A 21,650-nucleotide genomic window follows, 5' to 3' on the forward strand; every position below is an offset into this window, starting at 1 on the left:
ATCATTGAAAGTGTATGAAAGGCTGTTTCATCAAAAATCCTTGTCACATGATGAACTGTGCAAGAAATGCTTTTCTAAATGAGACTATTTAAATCCCTTTTCAAACTGATTTTATCTTTATTGTTTAGCACAGAAAAGTACTAATATCTTGCTATATTTCTGTTTCTGCTACTTTAGTTGTAAACAAATCTGCCTATAACTTTTAGTTGGGAAACAATGGTCTGGCCAAGAGTTTAAATGGTATTTACCATCTTTTGCACTGAACAACTTGGTGGACATTTTATGTAGTTGACGATGCAATATATTTAAGCGATAATTGTTAGTCCCATGGCATGCTTTCCCCATTCATGGTATGTACAAAGGTGTCAGTTTTACTTCATATGAGACTCAATTCCCTTATGAAAATTACCCCGTAAGTGACATCATCACTGTTATTGAGAGAACACCTGGATCCTGACACTACTCTCCAGCCTTATGCTTCAATTTGCTTATTTCCAGCTGGGTTGTGTTTTCTCCTTTTCTGTTCATCCCTGTAGAATACCACCTGAGAAAAAGACAAAATAAAATAAATCAAAATGTTTGACTGAAAAGGATTTCTAGACAAATGAGGCAGAAACTAAAAAACAAAATACAAATACACACAAAAATGTTCTTACAACAGTCTGTTTTTTCAGAGTTCCCAATTTTTCTTTCTGTTTTGTACTACGTGCAGCACTATAGCAGGCCCACTAGTACTTAATTTCACAATATTAAAAAAAAAGCACAGAACCTATAAAAATGTCAGTTTGCATTTTACTACCTACAGCAGCGGCTACATGTCAGAAGCGCTTCAGTGGCTGTAAAGTGCGTGTGGGATTTTCTGCGATTATCAAAGGCGGCACATAAATGCAAGCCTTCTTATTCTTTCTTTTCAGGATTAACAAATATTTTGATAGTATTTAGCATTTTGGTCCTGAATCGAATTCATTTGCCTTTTTCATAATTCTGTCAGATCTAGAGAATGTCAGCCCGAACTGGAGTAGCAGCGTTTGAGCCCGTCCCATAAGACCATAAGACATAGGAGCAGAAATTAGGCCATTCGGCCCATCGAGTCTGCTCCGCCATTCGATCATGGCTGATAAGTTTCTCAACCCCATTCTCCTGCCTTCTCCCCGTAACCTTTGATCCCCCTTACCAATCAAGGACCTATCTATCTTGGTCTTAGATGCACTCAATGACCTGGCCTCCACAGCCTTCTGTGGGCAATGAATTCCATAGATAATCCCATTTTAGAAGGAAAATAATCTGTACGAACACCCCTCACCCCTTCCCCACCCACCCCGTCCAAATGTCGCGCACCACGTGAAATAACTGGAACCATTAGCACTCCTCCCAAGTGAGCTTCCCAATCATCGGTCTCATCTACAAGCGGCACCATAGTTTACATACCTCCTTCAAAAGGGTATAATTTAAATCAAAGCAGTTTTCACTGTAAAGTGAAGACCCTGCTGGTGCCTGAAGGAAGGGAGGAGGAGGGAAGGGAAGGGGGGGGTGGGTGGGTAGACAGAATGAATACAAGGCGAACCCCAAAGAAATTAACTGGAACTGCTTAGCTCCAGACAAGTAGCATCAGGACCATTGCAATGGCAGAGCTGTGGAAAGACCGTTAAGGGGGCACAGGTAAACACAGCTGCCAGGTCCATTTAAACATACGGAGCTGTGTTCATTTTGAGGATTTGGATTAACATGCCATATATATATATATATATATGCTTATACATTGAAGTGGAGTGATTTCCGATCAATGAATGAGTGTTGTGTAGTGATAATGGGACGTGCCACCCCACCCCGGCTCACATTCCAACACAAATTTCCACCCTCCAGCCCTCAACCCCTCGCACGAAAGGCTGAGCCGTGTGACGTCACAAGGGACCCGTGCGACGTGTCACGCCGCGTGCGGAGCTGGCGGCCGCCGGCCGCTCTGATTGGACGCAAGGCAGCAGTTTGAAAGGCGGCCCGATTGAGAAACTGTTGAAAGCCGTTTGTCAGCGGCGGCCTCGAGCTCGGAGCTGGTTCATTGGCAGCCAACACTTCCCACACACCCCCGCCTGGCCCCGCCCACCCTCCAAGCAACCGGCACCTAGGAGGGGGGGGGCCATTACCTCCATTACCGACCGACCCGGCCAGAATGGCGTCTGCTGGCAAGTGGGAAATCGTCAATAAGAAAAACAAGAAAACCACTTTGACTAGAAATGAGAAGAAGTCGGCCCGGAAAGCGCTGTCTGAGAACATGCCTCGGATAGACCCAGTCCGTGAGTAATATAAAAAAAAAATGCCCCTCTGAGCTAAGTGGCCTTCCCAGCCTGGGGGCCCTTCAGGAGGGAGGGGGAGAGAGAGAGAGGGGGAGGCCCATGTGTCAGTCGAGCACCGCCTGGAAATGGTGGCGTCCTCGGCCTTGCCACGCATGCTATGGGTTAGCTAACCGTGCCCCTGTTCAGAGCCCACTCGGAACATCCTGATTTAAGATTTAGGAAGAGTGATTCAGCTTGTGTGTGTGTGTGTGGGGGGGGGGGGGGGCGGGGAGAGGCTGCCTGGACCGGTTGACATTTTGATTTGAGTCAGTGTTGTACTTGTTGTTTTATAGCAGAATAAAAAAAAAAGATTTACTACACTGCGTTTCAAGCTAGTATTATTTCTAATAAACACTAGTTAGTCCTCCTCACTTGGATTTCGCAGTATGTTGTGATTAGACCCTCGACGATGTTGACCAACCTCTGTACGCTCCAGTGTGTCAACCTGCTAAACAAAAAACCTATTAAAGTGTGACGTTGCTTCTAAGTCTTTACTCTTGGCCCCTTTAACATGAGATATTTTAAGCTGTTTAATATCTGGCGTAGGTGCAAGAATTCTGTTGCATTCAACTCGCATGCATCAAAACGTTTCGATTCTACCGGGTGAATTGAGAATTTCTAAAGTTAAAGGGACCTTGGTAGTGTTTGCAAACCACTTTTTTTTTTAAAGATCAAGTTCACCTGATGTGATGTGAATTCAATTTTTGACGTTTTATTAATATTTTTCAATGGGACTGCTCTTTATTTTTTTTCGATTTAGGATCAGCCAAGGAAGAGCAGTTAGTTAAAATTGGTGTGAGGGGAATTAAATTCACGTAATGACTCCAAAACTGAAACAAGTGTAAGAAGACTTTTTTTGAGAATTGCTATTCAGATGTTCACTTTTTAAATTGGCTGTAATTTCATGTTAATGGGATATTCTCACATTGAATTTAAATTTTATCTATCTAGTTTGTAGTAGTAAATTTATTAATACTACATGGATCACTTCCAGTGCAATGCAAAAGAAATTCTACTATGTAATTTATAGCTTTCAACTTGTCTCATCCCTTTTGTACACTTGCCATTTGATTGGAGAGTCGATAAAGAACATTTGTTGGCAGCAAGATCCTCCTTTGGTTGCTGTGATTGTCTCTCTTTTCCTTGCCAGTTTTGTGTTTTTTGAAATGGTGACTCCTTGCCAGCATCCTCTGGTATTTTGTCCAGCTGATTGCTAGTCATGTGAATGTTGCTTGGGTGTAGGTATCTTTGTGACTGAGTTTGACTCGATCTTCACATTGTGTATTTCCACCAGTGATTGCTGGTTAGCTGATCTGGAGAGGGAATCCCACCCACTTGAGTGAGAAGAACTGTAATAAATAGTTTTACTACTGTTACCCAGATCCAAATAAGTTAACTCTGCATGGGCTGGGGAATCAGACTTGAAACCTTACAGATCTGCATGACTTAGCTACACAAATGGTTAATTTGTTTGGGTAAGTTATTGATTTGATAATCAATTTGAGCTATTTTTATATAAAAGTACTGTTTGCCCATTTATGAGATATGGTTCTGGGTATGCATCAGAGTTAAAACTGCCAGTGTTAATCAAGAGACATGAGATGGGAGACTGCCTCCAGGAAGCCACCATTTGCCGGTTGAAGTTAGTGCAGAGACCAATCTAAAATCAGTGTTCAGGAATTGAAACCAACAAATTAAACCATTAACCTCTATCTGTCTTCTGTACAAATTCCTGCCACATTGTCCCCCAACATATTTCACAAATGGCTACCTCCAGGAGCCTACGTTAATGGCTGCAAGAGACATTCTTTTGAACTTGCAACTTTATAGTTAGTTCAGCCTTTTTTTAAGCAACTTGCCAAGTACTTTGGGAATGTTTAATGGTGAAGTTCTCTGTCCACTACAACAGTGATTTTAAAAGGACCAGATGTAAGAGTATTGGTTCTAGTACAACTCCTGTCCCTATCAGCTGTTCTGGTTGGAATGTATAATGTCCTTGATCATCTCTGTTTTTTGTTCCACTTGGTAGATTTTAATTTTGTTGGTTCCTACCTATGTCATGCTTGCAACTTGGTGAGATATGTTGCTTATCAAAGTACAAGGAACAATTTTTTTCTACAGCTGGAATTAAATAATCCTCAGTGAGGCAGAGTTGTGTAAAACAAAAATTACAAGTTGATGCATCCATTTGCAGATCTGGCACTGTAATAAATTGTGATCACATAGCTTAAGCAATGAATTGAAAAACTTTTAATATTTTTTTCTGTCTTCCTGCAAGTAATTTCATAAAATTAACAAAAGCATAAGCACATCCCCCTTTTGCATAGACTCCTTTTATGAAGAGTGCTGCTTGGGAGATGGACTTCTGTTTCTACAGTTTTTTTTCCCATCAAAGTTTATAGATACTGAGTGTATTGGTCTGGTGCAGAAGGTTCTTGCTGTCTGTGAAGGACTGCAACTTCACCTGAAACAAATGGCTGGTGGGATTTGTGAACATTTCCTTTGTGTTTTCTCCTTGCCCAGTCTCGACAACTTTTTGAAAGTGCAAGTGCTCTGCAGGCATAACAAATGCCCTGCATTAGACACTGCTACGTTATGCAGCATATTAGTTTACTTACCTGAAAAATTCTGAAAGTATGTAACGCTGGCAGTATCACTATTTCGGGTGTAGAGCTTCTGTGAGCTTTGGAAGTCTATACTCAAAACAATTTGATTTTATTTTCTTTGGGTGTTAATGGACCAACTATATATTTCCAGCTTTGATAGTTTTATTTTCTTTAGTTGTTTAATACTGTAATTTTCTTCTTATTTTTGCCAATGTTACTCCCCCTCCCTAAAATCACTGAACTTTTTTCTTCAAATTTCTTTTCCTCGGGTTGCAGGCAGCAATGGTATCGCTGCTTTTATTACCCATCACAAGTCACTCTAAGCTGGTGGAACTGTTTTTTGTGGTCCTTGTGGTGATTGTGCTCCCACAATGGTTCAAGCCAGAAAATTTAGGATTTTAATTTAACAATAATGAAGGCACAATACTGTGTTATTCTCCGGACTGCTAGTTGGTGAATGATAGCACTGGGGCAAATTTTTATTTAGTCTCGCATTTGTTTACGGAAATAAACATTACAAGCATATACCTCCTAACTCAACACCACAATTTCAATAAGTGCCTGTGTGCTTAAGTAAAACTACAGTTAATATTCACATGCATACAATTAACCACAAGCAATATACAATTAACACTTAAAATTGAGATGGTATTTCAATTGGAGAGAACTTCAAAGTTAATTTGCATCGCTGTTGCTTATCTTGCCCTTGGCGGTGAAGGTTAATTTGGGAAGTGATTTGATGTAAGCTTGGTGAGTTTCTGTACTGCCTCCTACTGCAAGTAGTATATACTACAGCCACAGTGTATTGGTGGAGCTCTTTTTCTTTTAAAACCCATTTTGGGATGTGAACGTTGCTAGCAATGCCATTCTTTATTTCCCAAATTATCCTTGAGAAGATGATGATGAGCTGCTGCCTTGAACTGCTGCAGTCCATCTGCTGTAGGAAGGGTGTTCCAGGATTTTGTTGCAGCAACCCAAAGAATGGTGATTACAGTTCCAAGTCAAGGTGGCGTTTTTCTTGGAGGGGAACTTGCAAGTGGAGATGTTCCCCTGCACCTGCTGCTCATCTCCATCTAGGTTGTGGAGATTGTCAGATTAGAGGGTACTATCGAAGGAACCTTGGGCAGTTGCTGCAGTGCATTTTGTAGATGTTATGTGCTGCTGCCACTGCATGCCAATGGTGGAGTGAGTGAATGTTTAAGGCGGTAGATGGGGGTCCTGATCAAGTGGATGCTTTGGTTTGGATGGTGTCAAGCTTCTTGAATGTTGTTGGAGTTGCTCCTGCCTTGTGCTTTGTGGATGTTGGACAGGCTTTGGGGGAGTGAGTTACTTGCCACAGAATTCTCAGCCTTTTACCCTGCTCATGATATTTGTATGGCTGGTCCAATTGAGTTTCTGGTCAATGGTAATCACATGGATGTCGTTGATTCAGTGATGGTAATGTTGTTGCATGTCAAGGGAAGATGGTTAAAGTCTCTCTTTTTGGCAATAGTCATTGATTTGGTGCAAAGGTTACTTGTCAGCAACCAGCCCAAGCCTAAATATTGTCCAGGTCTTGCTGCATGCGGGCACGGAATGCTTCAGTATCTGAGAAGTTGTCAATGGTTCTGACCACTGCATTCATCGGCTACCACCCTCACTCCTGACCTTATGATGGAGGGAAGGTCATTGATGAAGCAGCTGAAGGTGGTTGGGTGTAGGACACTACCCTGAGGAACTCCTGCAGTAATGTACTGGGACTGATATGCCTCCAACAACCATAACCATCTTTCTTTGTGCTAGGTATGATTCCAACCAGTGGAGAGTTTTGCCCCCTGATTCCCATTGACTTCACTTTTGCTAGGGCTCCTTGATGCTACACTGTTAAATGCTGCTTTGATGTCATGGGCAGTTGTTCTCATGCCTGAGTACTGTGCTACGGAGGCAGCTTCACAAGAGCCTTGTTATTGTGTCTTGCCTGAGTGGTCGGTCATCATGTGAGTGTTGGCAGGTTTTTGGCTGCGGGAGACATAACTACAAGCCTGATGCTGTCTTCATGTATTGTCCACATGAATCTACAATCACAACAGCAAACTTCTTGAAAGGTGGTCCTTTTGGACTGAGGTCATTTACCAATTCTGACAATTCCAAACGTATCTAATTCTGTACAACTGTCGCGAACCATAGAAAAACAATTTGCAGGTGAATGGCAAAAAGTGACATGAGGAAAAACATTTTTACACATTGAGTAGTCATGATCTGGAATGCACTACCTGAGTGTGTTGGAAGCAGAATCAGTCATGGGCCTTCAAAGAGGAATTGGATAATTACTTGAAGCAAGAAAAAATACAAGGCCACAGGGAAAAGAAGGGGGAGTGGGACTAGCTGAGTTTCTCTTGCAGAGAGCTGGCACAGACATGACCTGTTGAATGACCTCCTTCCTGGCTGTAACAATTCTGATTCTGTGTCTGATGCTTGTACTTCCAAAGCAGTGAATTTTTAACTATATGACTTGAGAGTAACACAATATTCAAATTTGTAGTGCCCAGCACAATTTTATTAATCTGACCCTTTACAGAAGCTGGAATTGAGCATCAGAAATGGAAGAATTAACCTGTTCAATTGGCTTGTGCTTTAGATATGACTCCTGCAATGTTTACCATAATGAACCAACACTCACTGCCAATGTAACTCAACAACAACCTTGTTCATACAGCACTTTTTTAATGCTGCCAAACATCTGAAGGTGCTTTACTTGGGGTTATCAAATAACTCATTAAATTACCACACTGGGCACCTGTGAGTCTTAAATCTGCTGGACTTGCATTGTTGTTTCTCTTGAAAATAGAAGACTGGCTGATTTTTATGTGAGCACCTATCTGAATAGGTAAAATCTATAGACATCTGACTGCACTGATCTATAAAATATCCATTTCCACAGAACTCAGCATGATGAAATCTGGTGAGGTGCAGATAATATCCCATTATTTATAATCACATTTTCAGTGATTGTAATCACAGAATAGGAAGGGGGTGTATTTAGCCTCGAATATGTGCGGTTCTTTAGCTGTGGACCCGTTTTGCCTCTAGAGATAAGATTCCAAGTCTTACTTTATCCTTTCCATTTCCCTTCATAAAGTTGAGCAAAACTTTAGAATACTTGTTTCAACCTTGCACTCAATACTGGAGCTGTTGCCTCTTGTGACATGGCACAGTGGCAGTAATTCACAATGTCAATGCACTCTGCGTTATATTGTTTGTATTCCTACTCTCCTTCACTTTCTTGATTCCCTTCTTGATCATGTATTGAGACTCTTCATTTCTCTCGCTCCCCATTTCACCCCCCTCCCCCTCCCAACTCCCTGCCAAAAAAATAGTTCTTAACTGTGTGATCATGAGTCTTGCTGTAGGCTTGTTTGTTTTATCCTTGTCACCTGGTTTGTCTTCATATTCTAGTTTAGCTGCTTATACACTGTTCTTGTTGTAGCCACCAATCAGCAATTTGACTTTTCTTTTGAGCTCTGATGAAGTCATATGGACTCAACGTTAACTTTGTCTTCCTCTCCACAAATGCTGTCAGACCTGCTGAGTTTTTCTAGCAATTTTTGTTTTTGTTTCAGATTTCCAGCATCTGCAGTATTTTGCTTTTATTTAGACTTTTCTTTTGTTGCTCCCCATGCTCTTTTCAGTAATGCTAGGTTCCAGTTGCCAACTCTGGAGGTATTCCTGGTGGCTTGATCATGTGATATTTGATCACATGCCCACAGTTTGATAATGTTAGTGCATTTACTGTGTAATGGTTAGGGCCTCTGTAGTTGAATATCTTTGCAGCCTTGCACCAGCAGCAATTGTGAGAGAAGTTCAAAGAACTAGAAGCCACTTGTGTGAATGGATGAAGAATGTACATGGACACAAACCATGGGTGCGAACTGCAAATGTGATGAAGTGCAAACTTGTTTTTTGTCACAGGTTACTAGCATTGGTGCTTGGAAGACTCTTGGGCAATCCAAGCTGATTGGAAACCCTTTATCCAAGTACCTGAAAATTGATCAAATTGACCAGACAAGTTCATTTCTTGTGCTGTTGTGAAATGTAAGTTGGTGTAAATCAAAGTTGCAAGTTTTCCAATGTTTTCAGGAGGGAGAAAGCAACAGTCGAAATCTGCTTGGTACCCTAGATATCTTGACACATGAATGAGATGCAGTCCCATGAATGGCACACCATAGCAAACGTACAGGATAATAAGCTCTCAAATATTCCTATAATTCCACTTAATTTGCAGGTTGCATTTCTGATGACAGGCAAATAAGAATCTGTTTGAGGCTGACTGGTCCCACTCTATATTCTGCTGGCTGGTAACCTGGCTGGACCGGAGTAGGGCCAGCAACCAAGAATTTGCAAGCTGTTTCTTAAAATGACAAGTAATGATTGGCTGGGAGTCTAAGATAGACAGTTGTAGCTAGAGCACTGAACACCCAAGTAGGCTGATTCCAGATATGATGGTATGAAAAAGTAGAAAAGACTTGTCAACAGTTCTTGCATGAGATGCATGCTGGAGTGAACCTCTGGTTCTATTTTGCAAGCAGCACTGCCCAGGAACCATTCTTGGAGACTCCAGGACGTTAATCCTATTTGGAGACTCGAAGACAAAATTATAATTGACAAAAGAAGTCTAAAGCAAAAATTCAGTGAGGTCTATTTTAATTTTTTTCCTAGTGATAAATAAAACACATGTTTTCATATGCATTTTATGCATTCTATCAGAGACGCATGGCAATTTGCCAAGTATTTGGTTTAGAAATGCCAATTTTTTGTCTTTGTGGCTTCACTGGTCCCTGGTCTAGTATCACAATATAACTGAAAGCACTGTTGTAAAGAAGTGAATGCTATTTTAATTGCTGAAGTAAAATTGGGCAACTCTGGTTGACTCTTAAATGCCCTCTGAAATGGTCTAGCAAGCCACTCGGTTGTAACTGCGTAAAAAGTCTGTACAGTACAGTGGATGCACCTACACCACAGGGACTGCAGCGGTTCAAGAAGGCAGCTCACCACCACCTTCTCAAGGGCATTTAGGGATGGGCAACAAATGCTGGCCCAGCCAGTGAAGCCCACATCTCGTAAATGAATAACTAAATGCCATTCAGCTCAGTTGACATTAAGACAAAATTGATTTTCATGTAGTGTCTTTCATTTCTTCAGGAAACCCCAAAGACCCTTCTGACCAGTGGATTACTGTTCAAGTACAGTACAGGGATTTGTATGCAGATTTCTTATTTGCATACAAAAAGCTCGCATGCATGCATGCGAATGATCCAAATAATTGATTTAAATTGAGGGAGGCATATTGGGTCAGGGGACCAGGAAACCTATTGTTCTTTATATAAAGCTAGAGGATATCTTGCCTTCACCTGAGTAGACAAAATTAGGCATCTAATTTTTTTTAATATAAAGTGCACTTTCAGGTTTCGTACCATTTGGCCTGTTTAGCTATAGTTCTCCTATGAAGTAGGGGAGCATCTTGCTCTCAGACTCCTGCCAGTGCTCACTTTAAACAATTTAGACATGAGCCACTGGGTGGAGACAGTGGAGCTGAAATTCCTGGAGGCCTGCTCTGCTGTGGTGGAATGGGAATTCTGGCACAAGCCTTGTCCCTGTCCCAAGCCTTGATGCAAATGAAGTGTTTGTGTCATTCACAGCAATCCCATGCCTTTGCCTTTTTTTGGCTGGTGGGTGGGGTTAGAAAGAGGAGAGGCTGTTGTCAGAATGGTACCTGACCACTTCGGGAGCATGAAGGGCAGGCTTTGTATAGTGATTTTTTTTTCACTGATCACTTGTGGCCCCCACTGTTGGGACTGCAAGGACTACTTCTGTATCCTACCAGGTGTACCGCGGTGAGACCAAACTGGTGGGAAATATCTCGGTGCTGTTTCTTCAGTTGGGGGGGATTGCAGGAAGTGCATGCTTATTCACTCTCAATTTCTTGTAGGATTGGCAAGGTAGATTGCCACCCCAAATTCTACCCGTAACCCTGAGTATAGTAGCACATGATCACAATGTTTGAGGCTTTTTTTCCTGCACTGTCCCTGTAATCTTTCAAGGACGATGTAAAAGATAATTACAACTATAATAGAAGAACTGTTTTAATGTGGCATAAAGCTTTTAAAACTTATGCAGTAGAAAATTCCCTGTTGTGCCATGTTACTGTTTTTGTATTGCTGTGCTGAGGGAATTACAGCTGTATATTTGTCTGCTTGCAGAAATTACCCATTTTCTGAAGCTACATAGTTTTGGCTTGTTAGTGTACCTGTTTCTTTTAACCCAAGAGTAAATGTTTGCTCAGGCACACCTCGGACCCTGTATTGAGAGGAGGTAAACGTAATTCAATTTGAGATGTGATTAAATACTTCTAATGGAAATTTTCTACCTGAAGACCTTTGGTTGGCTTAGGTTTTTAAAAACAAATCAGAGCCCCTTAACCAAGAAATAAATGAGCTACCCTTTTTTTAAAAAGATCTGCACTTTGCAGCCTCTCACCTGAGCAACCACACACTGCCATTGTTGTAGTATACTACTGTATATCCTAAATAATAGCGCAATGAAAATGCCAACTGAGGGATAAATCGAACAAAGATTGGGAGTGGTGTAGCAAATACAGTACATCTCACTGAAAATGAGAAATTAATTTTGAATTTTGCTATGAAGTTTAGTTTTTTTTACAATTAAATAACCAGTTCTTGAGCCTTATTTGAAGTTTTGCTGTTTCCTGAGATGCACATTCACCAACCACATTAGGTGTGGGATGCCAGATCATCTGATAACTTGGTTTCCTTCAACTCTCTCCTTCCCTTGCCTTATGGCGTTTTCTTCACTGCATTAAGTTGTGACATCTGAGGCTGCAGACCTGAACAGATGTCTAGAAGACATCGCATGATTTTCAAGTCACCATTTGTAGCTTAACTTTGTTTGCCTCAATATTTTCAAGATAATAGCTAAGGACCTCTTGCCTTGCTGAAGATTTGGCTGCTGTATTCAGCAACTTGCTGCAGCTCTGGGGACTGCAGCACCAGTAACAAATATTTTTTTTTATATTTGTGGTAATCCTTCAGAAGCTCTGCTGTTATAGCACTCTGTGGTCTCTGGAATATCCAGCAAATGTAGATTACTTCTTGGTAAACGATTCTGAGTTTTCCTACTTTGTTTATAGAGTGGCAAAAGGAAAACAATACTTCGCCCTACTGCACTTGCTGTTGCCCCGGAGACTCTGTTTTGATTGCTGACACGTTTTCTTTGGTCTTGTCCGTTAATATAGGCTTGTGTACTTACCACTTCAAAATAAACTGTTACTACTTCATTGAAGTGGGGAAAGAATATTCTGCTCTCTCTCTCTCTTTTATCATTTTCCCTTTCCCACCTGAATAAGAGCAACCTAGGGAACATTCGCAGGCAGAGACAAAGAATTACAACTTTCTTTTCTCCTTCCTGATTCCAGGATATTCAACTTAATTGTAGAGTTCACATCAATGCATTAGTGGAGATTAGGTAGCTCACTCAGCACATGTCATGTGGGAATTTGCCATATGGAGATTTTAGTGTTTGTGTTTTCAAGCGAATTATGCTTCCAGTCGTTTTCTCAGGACAAGCAAAGATTGAGCTTCATATTATCATGATATTCAGCCTTTATTAACTAGTTAAATTCCAATGGAATTGCAATTGTTCAATGCCATGTAGATGTCTAATTTTATTGTTTAAACAAAACTCTTATCAGCAATGTTCAGTTGATACTGAAAAGTGGATTTCAGTTATGTTTGGTGACAGGAAAATCAGTCTGTCAAATATAATTGCATCTGATGGACAATAACTTTTCTTTTCATAGCTCCTTTGAAACCCTCTGAAACCCTTTTCGAACTTGGGTTTGAGAAAATGGGTAAGAAGCAAAACAAAGAGCAAGTTCCTCCAGTATCAGCTCCTGAGCACCATCAACAGAAATGTTCCTCTGGAGGCAAGGTGATCAAGAAACCCAGTGGTGATGCAGGACTGAAGCACAAGAGGTTTCCTTCTTTGGAGGCTGCTGTTAAAGCTGTATGTACACAAGAATATTTTCATATTTTCTGACCTTTCAATTTTGTAGATTTCATGCTTTACGAATCTGATTTTAATAGAATTAGAATATTAAAATTTTGACAAAATTGAGCAACTTGCATTCGACAACATTTTAGAATGGAATTTTAGCACTCCTGCACTGTAACCTATTTGACATAACCAATATTGGGTGTTAGTCTTTAGGCATTCAGTCTAATTTCATCCCAGTCTCTAAACCATGTTATTATGCCATGTGCTAATAATCTATTACTGTGTTGTGATTTTGTTATCTAGTAAATTGAATAAAGTGATCCTGATGTCACTTTGGAAATTGGAGAGTTTGAGCGCCAATATTTAGCCCTGAGTCAGTGGCCCCATTTGAGGAGCTAAGCTTCTGCTGAAGCGTAGCCTAACCTCTTTTATCTGCCTCTAGTCAAAAACTCTTTTTTTTTTTTGGGAAATGCTAGAAAATTGTCCAGAGTTACCTAATCATATAGATTGAAGTTGTTGCCATCTAATCTAGAATAGTTATTTTCTCCACAGCTTGATTTGAAAGAACTTCAGGAGCAACTGGATAAAAGCCAGAACTTGTTTCCTGGAAATCCATCTGTCTGGGTGAAGGACTTGGCTGGATACTTGAATTATAAACTACAAGCACCAGAGACAGATCCTACCCTCAGTCAATATTCCTTTGGTCAGTTGAATTTTAACATATTAATGTTTTACTGATAGTTTGCAATTTTTGTTAATTTTCATCACACTGTGAATTTACAAAGATTATAGAAACAGTCATGCATCATTTATACACTGTGGTGTGTACCTGGCACCTGCAAGGAGTGGGGCAGAGACTTTATTTCACTCTATTCCAAAGCTTTGAATTTTAAGGCTGATAAATATTAAAAACAATTCCCTATGATAAGTGGAGAACTCCTGCTTGGACCAATATTTAGCTTTTTTTGGCTTTGGAAAAGGTATTACAAATGAGCCACACTGAGCAAACGTTGTGGTTTCTAAACCTGAGAATTACCAATCAATAAGGCAAGAATGGCATGTGTGCTAACATACCAGGATTTACTTGTGGGAAGCTTGAGATGAAGCAGGGCTTATCTTTCACGGAAGCAAGGTGCTTTCCAAGTATATTCCATGGTTCCACTAACCATCGCAATATAATAAACTGGGATTGTTTTTGGCAGCAACTGATATGATTTGCTAAAAAATAGTTTATTAAAGATTTGTATACTACTTGCCATCTTTTTTATGTTTATTTTTGACTGTCCTATTAGTTATTTGCTAATTTAAGGTCAACCTGTTTGAAGAAGCCCATTGTTTTACTACCAAGACAAGAGTAACAGGATAATGGTTTATGATTGTTTGAAAGTTTCATCTTTATTTTATTTAGTATTTCATTGGGGTTCCCCTTTTTGTTTTCACCTGATATCATGTGCTATTTCCCAGTTGACCAAGTTGTCGTCTTGTTTGTAGATTTCAGGAGTCATAAGGTTCATTTGTGAGACTAGCACAGGATTGACATTTTTAAATAACTTATATTTGCTACTTCCTCTCACTTCTATGTAAGCACCTTGTTTGGGTTTTGAAATGCAACAGTACAACATGCCCTATCTGGCTTTCTGTAGTCATGTGACCTCTGTTAAGAGGGCATTTCTCTGGAAGTGGACATTTTACAATCAGTTCAATAAAAATTTACATTGAGAAAGCGCTGCAGTCTTTGAGCACAAAACATGGTGTCAGAAGTGGAGCTAAAATAGAGTTTTGAAATGCTGCAGAGAAGCTCACAAAGGCGTACACAAATGTTTAAATCTGCTAGAAGCTGCCGAAAAAAGGACAAGGAAAAGCAAGCACTAACTGAAGGCTGCAAGTAAAATACTGGGTGAATTAACATGGTTGTAAGCTTTCCTCTCCTTGCTGCTATTGAAATAAAACGCGATATGTTGCAGAACTGGCAGTTTCTCCACTTGCAATGGCAAAACTATGATCTTGCAACAGATTTAATTAACAAGCCGATCCCAGTATCTAAACTTCTAACACTGCTGGGGAGGGACTGCTACAAATTGTATTCCACCCTAAGTGTAACCAACAAACAAAAAAACGGACTGCAGAAATTTTGAAAGCCTTGAACACCAAGTGAACATTACTTATGAAAGCTATGTATTCAACACTAGAGCTCAGGGTGAAAACGAGCCCATTGATCAGTATGTGACTATAGTAATGCAGCTTGCAGTATCATTTGAATTCGGGCAATTGAGAGATGACTGGAGTCAAGATAGAATTCTCTTAGACCTACGAAACCCCTTGGTGAGAGCAAGTCTACTGAAAGAGGAGAAACTTAACACTCAGGAAAATGTTAGACATGTGTAGAAATGCGGAGGTTGTAAAATGTCAGAGCACATATATGGCAGAACAGACCAGAGGATACATTATGCTGAGAGACATTCCAGGCCAAAAGAGCAGAACAATCATGGACAAGGGGCAGGATGCAAATACTGTGAATGAAATCATACAAAGGAAAAAGAGGATTGCCCAGCGTGGCGGAAACAGTGTTTTATCTGCAAGAAGCTGAATCATTTCACGCACAAATGATTGGCTAGAAATAAGTAAAACAGGTCTATACAGATGGCCACTGGAAAGATATCAGCAGAAGAGTCTGAAGCACTATTCACGATACAACAGGTTGGTTCCGTCAAGTCTGTAGGTGATAAATGGTTTGCGATTGTTACGATGATGGCTGCAGAAGGAGAATATCAAGTGAACAAGAAGTGCCAGATAGACACTGGTGCGTAATGCTACATCATGACTCGCACAGACCTGTGCGAAGTGGCTCAACGTAGTGATCCAAAAATTAAGCCTCAAAAGTAAGGTTGAGCCATGTGATGGATGATACTCATACTGAGAGGACAAATTAGTCTGAGAGCCCAATGCAATGGCAAGAAGGAAGATCTAGAGTTCCAGATCATGGATGGTATGTAACAGCCACTCATCTCAGCTGTAGCAAGTCTAAAACTTGGACTGATAACCCTGAATGTGTCCACAGGGATTTACAATGTGTCGCAGCACACACAGCCATTAATTGACTGCCGAACAGATTCTAGAGGAGTACAAAGATGTGTTTACAAGGTTAGGATGTATACCTGGAGAATATCATCTAGAAGTAGATGACAGCGTAAGACTAATTCAGCAACTGCCGAGAAGAGTTCCAGCTGCCTTCAAGTCGAGCCTAAAAAACGAGATAGAAGAGCTGGAAAAGAAGGGAGTAATCAAGAAAGTGACAACTCTTACAGTCCGGATTAGCAGCATGGTAGTAGTGAAACAACCTGGAAAGCTGCGAGTATGCTTTAACCCAAAGGATCTATTTAAATAAAGCGCTGAAGAGATCTCACTACCCAGTGCCAACCGTTGAAGGAATATTGGTGCAACTTGCCAAGCCAAAGATCTTTACTACCCTAGATGCAAAGGATGGTTACTGTTAAGTGAAGCTGGATGAAAGCAGCAGCTTTCTAACTTCATTCTGGACGCCGTTTGAGAGATGCAGATAATTGCACATGCCATTTGGCATTTCCACGGCTCCAGAAGTGTATCACGTGAACAGCATGAGGTAGTCAGTGATCTTCCTGGAGGAAGCCATAATGGATGATCTAATAGTCTATGGATGTGGGGAGACAATGGAAGAAATCATAGCTGACCACTAGTAAAATGTAATACGACTGTTAGAGAGATCTCACCAAATGAAACTGAAAAAGAAAAAAATTGTAACTGAATTGCCTGAAGTCAACTACATGGGTTGTATACTGACAGCAAAAGGTCTTTGCCCAGATCCTGACAAGGTGAGGGCTGTAGCAGCAATGCAGCGACAAACAGATGTGAAAGCAGTGCAATAATTTGTTGGATTAGTGAACTATTTAGCAAAATTTTTGCCCTATTTGTCGTCGGAGTGTGAGCCATAACGCAAGCTCACTGGCAAAGAGGTACAGTGGTATTGGGACACCGGAACAAGCAGTGTTCACTAAAATCAAACAACTAGTAGTGACGACACCAGTACTGAAATACTATGACATCAGTGATGAAACCACCTTGCAGTGTGACGCCAGCGAGACAGGTCTTGAGCAACTTAATTCAACAAGGGCAACCGATCGCATTTACATCCAGGGCACTAACGCAAATGGATCGATGCTATGCTTAGATCAAGTGAGTGCCTGGCTGTTTTGCTTGAGCATTTTCATCAATACCTTCTTGGGAGAGCCAAAGTGACAGTGGAGTCTGACCACAAGCCACCAAAGCATTTTTCTCAAACTGCTACTAACTATTCCAAAGCGTCAGCAAAGGATGTTACTTTTTTGCAGAGATATCATCTCGAAGTGACCTACAGGTAAGGGAAACTGATGTACATCGCTGACATGCTGTCGAGAGCAGTGCTCCCCATGAAGAAAGCTGAGGATGCTAAAACAGAATGTGAAATCTTCCAGATTCAACTTGACACAGCAGCTTGACATGATCTGGAATTCAACAGCCCAACAGAGACATTGAATCTGACAGACCAGTACCTTGCTCAAATCAACCAACAAGATGAAACTCTACAAGATGCAACTCTCCAAGTGCTACAAGAAATAGTGATGAAAGGATGGCCTGAGAGTATCAAGGAGACACCTGCAGTCGCGCGCATCTTGGGCTTACCGAGATGAATTTGACAGCGCAAGATGGCATCCTGTACAAAGGAAATAGAGTAGTCATCCCTAAGGAGATGAGAGAAGAGATGCTGAAATGCGTCCATGCAAGCCATCAAGGAATTGAATCTAGTCTGAGTAAGGGAAAAGAAGCGGCCAAACATGAACAGCAAAATTAAAGATCACACAGTCATGAGTACCAAGCTAAACTAAAAGTTGATGACACATGACATCCCAGACAGACCATGGATGAAGCTGGGAGTAGACCTTTTCACTCTAGCAGGAACTGATTATCTTATCACGGTAGACTAGTATTCTGATTCCAGGGAGTTAGATCAGCTGACTTCAACGACAACAGGAGAAATAGTAGAATGCCTGAAAGCACACTTCAGTCATTACAGCATTCTAGACATTGAGCGCCATTGTCATTCATCACAGTTCATGAGAGAAGAATTCAGCCACTTCACAAAGGATTGGGGAATTCAACACTGCACATTATCTCTGCACCATCCCCATTTGAATGGAAAGACTGAGGCGGCAGTGAAAATCACTAAAGGAATCATCATCAAATGGAGCAAACCTAGCACAGAAGTATACAAGGAAATCTTCGAATGGAGAAATACACTGACTGAAGGCATGGAAAGTAGTCCAGTCCAAAGATTAATGTCCTGCTGCACCAAAACTACTCTTACAATAGCAAAAAAGCTACTGAAACCAGAAGTAGTAACAGGTGTGAGTGGGAAAAGAATTGAGATAAAATAGCAGCCAAATTTCAATTTGACAAGATTGCTAGAGCTGAGCATTGGAGAGCCAATCAGGGTACAAACTTTCAATTCTCTCAACAGGAGTCAGCCTGTGTGGCAACTTGGGAAATGCGTAGAGAAGTTGTTGCCTATGTGGTAGTAGTGAATGACCAAATATAGTGGCACAACTGCAGGCATATGAACAACTAGTGAAGGAACAGCTCCTCTGCAGTCAGCCAATCAGGAAGATGGGATTTCGACAGCTGCACAGAGTACAGAACGACCATGACTCCTAGATCCAATTGTTCCTCCCCAACAACAGAAATGGAACAACAGTTACCACGATGACAAATTCCACAGGAATGACACACACACTCTCGCAGAGAAGGAATGTCGCCCAGATGAACACCCTATGACAACCCGCCACGTACCATTAACAGACCTGCACGATTCAATGACTATGTTTGCAATGCATGTGCAGTGACTGACGAGAACAAACAGCTTGTTAATGCATGCAAACATTTGTGATATTTTGGGTAACACTAAGTTCTGCATGATGCATGCAAATTTGTCTTTTTCATTAGGAAAAAGGGGATGTTTGGGTTTTGAAATGCAACAGTACTACTGACCTATCTGGCTTGCTGTAGTCCTGTGAGCTCTACCATGTGGGACTCTCTGGAAGTGGCCATTTTGTTCAAAAAGGACTTGCACTGAGAAAGCACAGCAATCTTTGAACTCAGCGCACCTGACTTCTGTTCGGTCTCTTGATGCATGATTAAAACAGGAACTTGCATGTACCATCATACTGTTATGAACATTGGTTTCTTTTGGGAGCTTGTTATCTTTGAATTCATTTCTTTTGAACTTCGTGATTGTGAGTTGACAGAACTCCGCCAGATGGAGTTTAATATGGAAAATGAGAGACCATCTACTTTTGAGCCCAAAGGTGGATGAGTGTTTTCTTAATGGGGAGAAGGTAGGAAATGTGGCTGAACAGAGATGTAGTGGTCCAAGTGGTCACTTAAAGCTGGTTGATTAAAATAATTAAGGCTAATGGAATGTTGACCCTTTACTTGGGAACTGCAGTACAAACAGGAAGTTATGTTACAAGCTGTATAGATCTCTGGTTAGACCCTTAGAGTATTGCATTCAGTTCTGGAAAAGCACCTTGGGAAGGATATGATGGCCTAGGAGGGAATGCAATGCAGATTCATCAGAATGATGCCAAAGCTAAAGGGGTTAAATTATGAGGACATTACATAAACTAGATTTGCATTCCCTTGAATAAAGAATGTTCTGAGGTATTCAGGGTAATCAAATTTGTTGATGGGGTGGATGGAGAGAAACTATTTCTCCTGATGGGGAGTCTCAAACAAGGAGGGGAGGGGGCTGGGGCATTACCTTAAAATGAAACTAGACTATTTAGGGATGATGTCAGAAAACGTTTCTCACAAAATGGTAGTAGGAATGTAGTACTTACTCGCAAAAAAGTTGCCGAGGCTTAGCCAATTGAAAATTTCAAAATTGGAATTGATTTTTGTTGACTAGGCGTATTATGGAGCTAAGGCAAGCAGATAGAGTTAAGATACAAAATGGCCATGGTCTAATGTAATGGTGAAATAGGCTTGAGTAACTGAATGGCCTAATCCTCCCTGTTCCTATATATTCCTAATCTTTTACTTTTGTTATTTGCTGTAAAGCAATGCAAGGTTTCTTTTCATTGAAAATAGTAACTCCTTTTTGAGGAAGCTGACAGTATCAAGGCCCTTGTAAGTAAAGTTGTTATTTACTGTTGCGCCTCTATCACCTGACAGCAACAGGACTTCATTGTAAATAGGAGGCACAATGCTGTTTCATGGTTCAGCTTTTCACGAGTTGCATATTGCAGTGGATATCCTATCACCGTACAAAATTTTAACGTTAAATTAGGAGCTGATGTCCTGTTTTAAAGGAGAGTTCTGTGAAGATGCATTGTATTCCCTGTTAATGCTAATTGTTACGGACAGGAGGGGAATTAATTCAAATAGCCCTGATTTCTCCCCTCAGTACCTGTCTAAGCAGAAAGGTGTTTTTGATTTCTGATTTCCTCCTTTGTAAGTGGTAGTGTTTTCCCCAACCCTTCAGTTTGGAGTGATCCAATCCTCTATTAATAACTCCACAGCAAACTCAAGATAAGGTAAAATAAGAGGGTTGGTTTATTTTACACACCCACAAAACATGGGAAAGACGTTTCGCAACGTCCGCCCCTGTTTGTATTCATACAATAAAAGTGATAAGGAAAAGAAAGGGGTACAGGGAAAGACCACAATAAAAAATAAGAGTTAGGGTTTCACGTGAGTCCAGAAACAAAAGCCCATTGGCGAATTCCTTTAGAGGTTAGCAAGCTGAAACTGTTGCAGGATGATCTGTCTTTCCAGGAGTGAGGACTTCCGTGATGGCAGAAGGCACGAGATGAATTAGCCTTGAAGGCACAGATATAGAAGTTCCAGTGTTCTAGTAATTTACAGTGTAGATGAGGGCAGGCACTTTACCTGGGCAGAACTCTTTCTGCTGCTACCTGTTAGATGATAAAATGGTAGATTGTCTGGGTTCAGTTCCACTCGACAATATTACAGGTTCTAACAGCTTGGGGGAGGTCATGTGACATGTCTAACACCCAGTAGTGTGAGGTAAAAGATGCATTTTCCCAGGTTTTGAATCTTGAGGTGCTTAATAGAGGAGTCAGGGTCTGTTTTGTCCTTTACAGACATACTGTCTCCTTTGGCTGGAGCTCTGCCTTAGAAGTGTAAAGGGGTTTGGGGCATTTCTTTGGAATTTAATTGTTGGCAGTCACAGAGGCCATTAGCACCTTGAGGTCCCTGCTGGTTTCTGAAGGTTAGAAATTCCTCTGGTATGAGTCATGGCTAGTCAGTGTACATATTGCAACATCTGGCACAATATTGACACTGACGAATTAATTCTTGATGTTGATGTGTGATGTCTAGTTTAATGCTGCAGTATAAACATGTATCTCCTGGTGCATTTGAGGCTGGTGGAGATTTCCAGTTTGAAGATGTTGGGATGATGTTAGGTATAGCTCCATGAATACTGGGAGCTTTCTGGTATTTTGCCCTGGTGACCGTTCTTCATATGTAAGCATATGTCAGAAAGGTGTTGAAATGAAAGGCATAAATGGTTAGATACCAATCTGATCCTCAAGCAATAATATTTTGTATTTCTGCTGGTGTTTCATGATGC

At 40.9% G+C, this 21,650-nt stretch overlaps 1 protein-coding gene across 3 annotated transcripts in view; it reads left to right on the forward strand.

The window, feature by feature from the left end:
* The first annotated feature begins 2,134 nt into the window (after positions 1 to 2,134).
* tmem214 (transmembrane protein 214) overlaps positions 2,135 to 21,650 on the forward strand; it is a 59,612-nt gene continuing 40,096 nt past the window's right edge. For 2 of the 3 annotated variants that reach the window (XM_078541497.1, XM_078541499.1), the window contains exons 1-3: positions 2,135 to 2,291; positions 12,789 to 12,994; positions 13,538 to 13,688. In XM_078541497.1, the coding sequence (XP_078397623.1) occupies positions 2,168 to 2,291; positions 12,789 to 12,994; positions 13,538 to 13,688 (481 nt within the window). In that variant the 5' untranslated portion in view covers positions 2,135 to 2,167. The remainder of the gene's footprint in view (positions 2,292 to 12,788; positions 12,995 to 13,537; positions 13,689 to 21,650) is intronic. The other variant, XM_078541500.1, reaches the window with a different exon arrangement.

The sequence above is a fragment of the Cetorhinus maximus genome, chromosome 5, assembly GCF_964194155.1.
Source record: "Cetorhinus maximus chromosome 5, sCetMax3.hap1.1, whole genome shotgun sequence".
In the NCBI taxonomy this organism is placed as follows: Eukaryota; Metazoa; Chordata; class Chondrichthyes; order Lamniformes; family Cetorhinidae; genus Cetorhinus; species Cetorhinus maximus.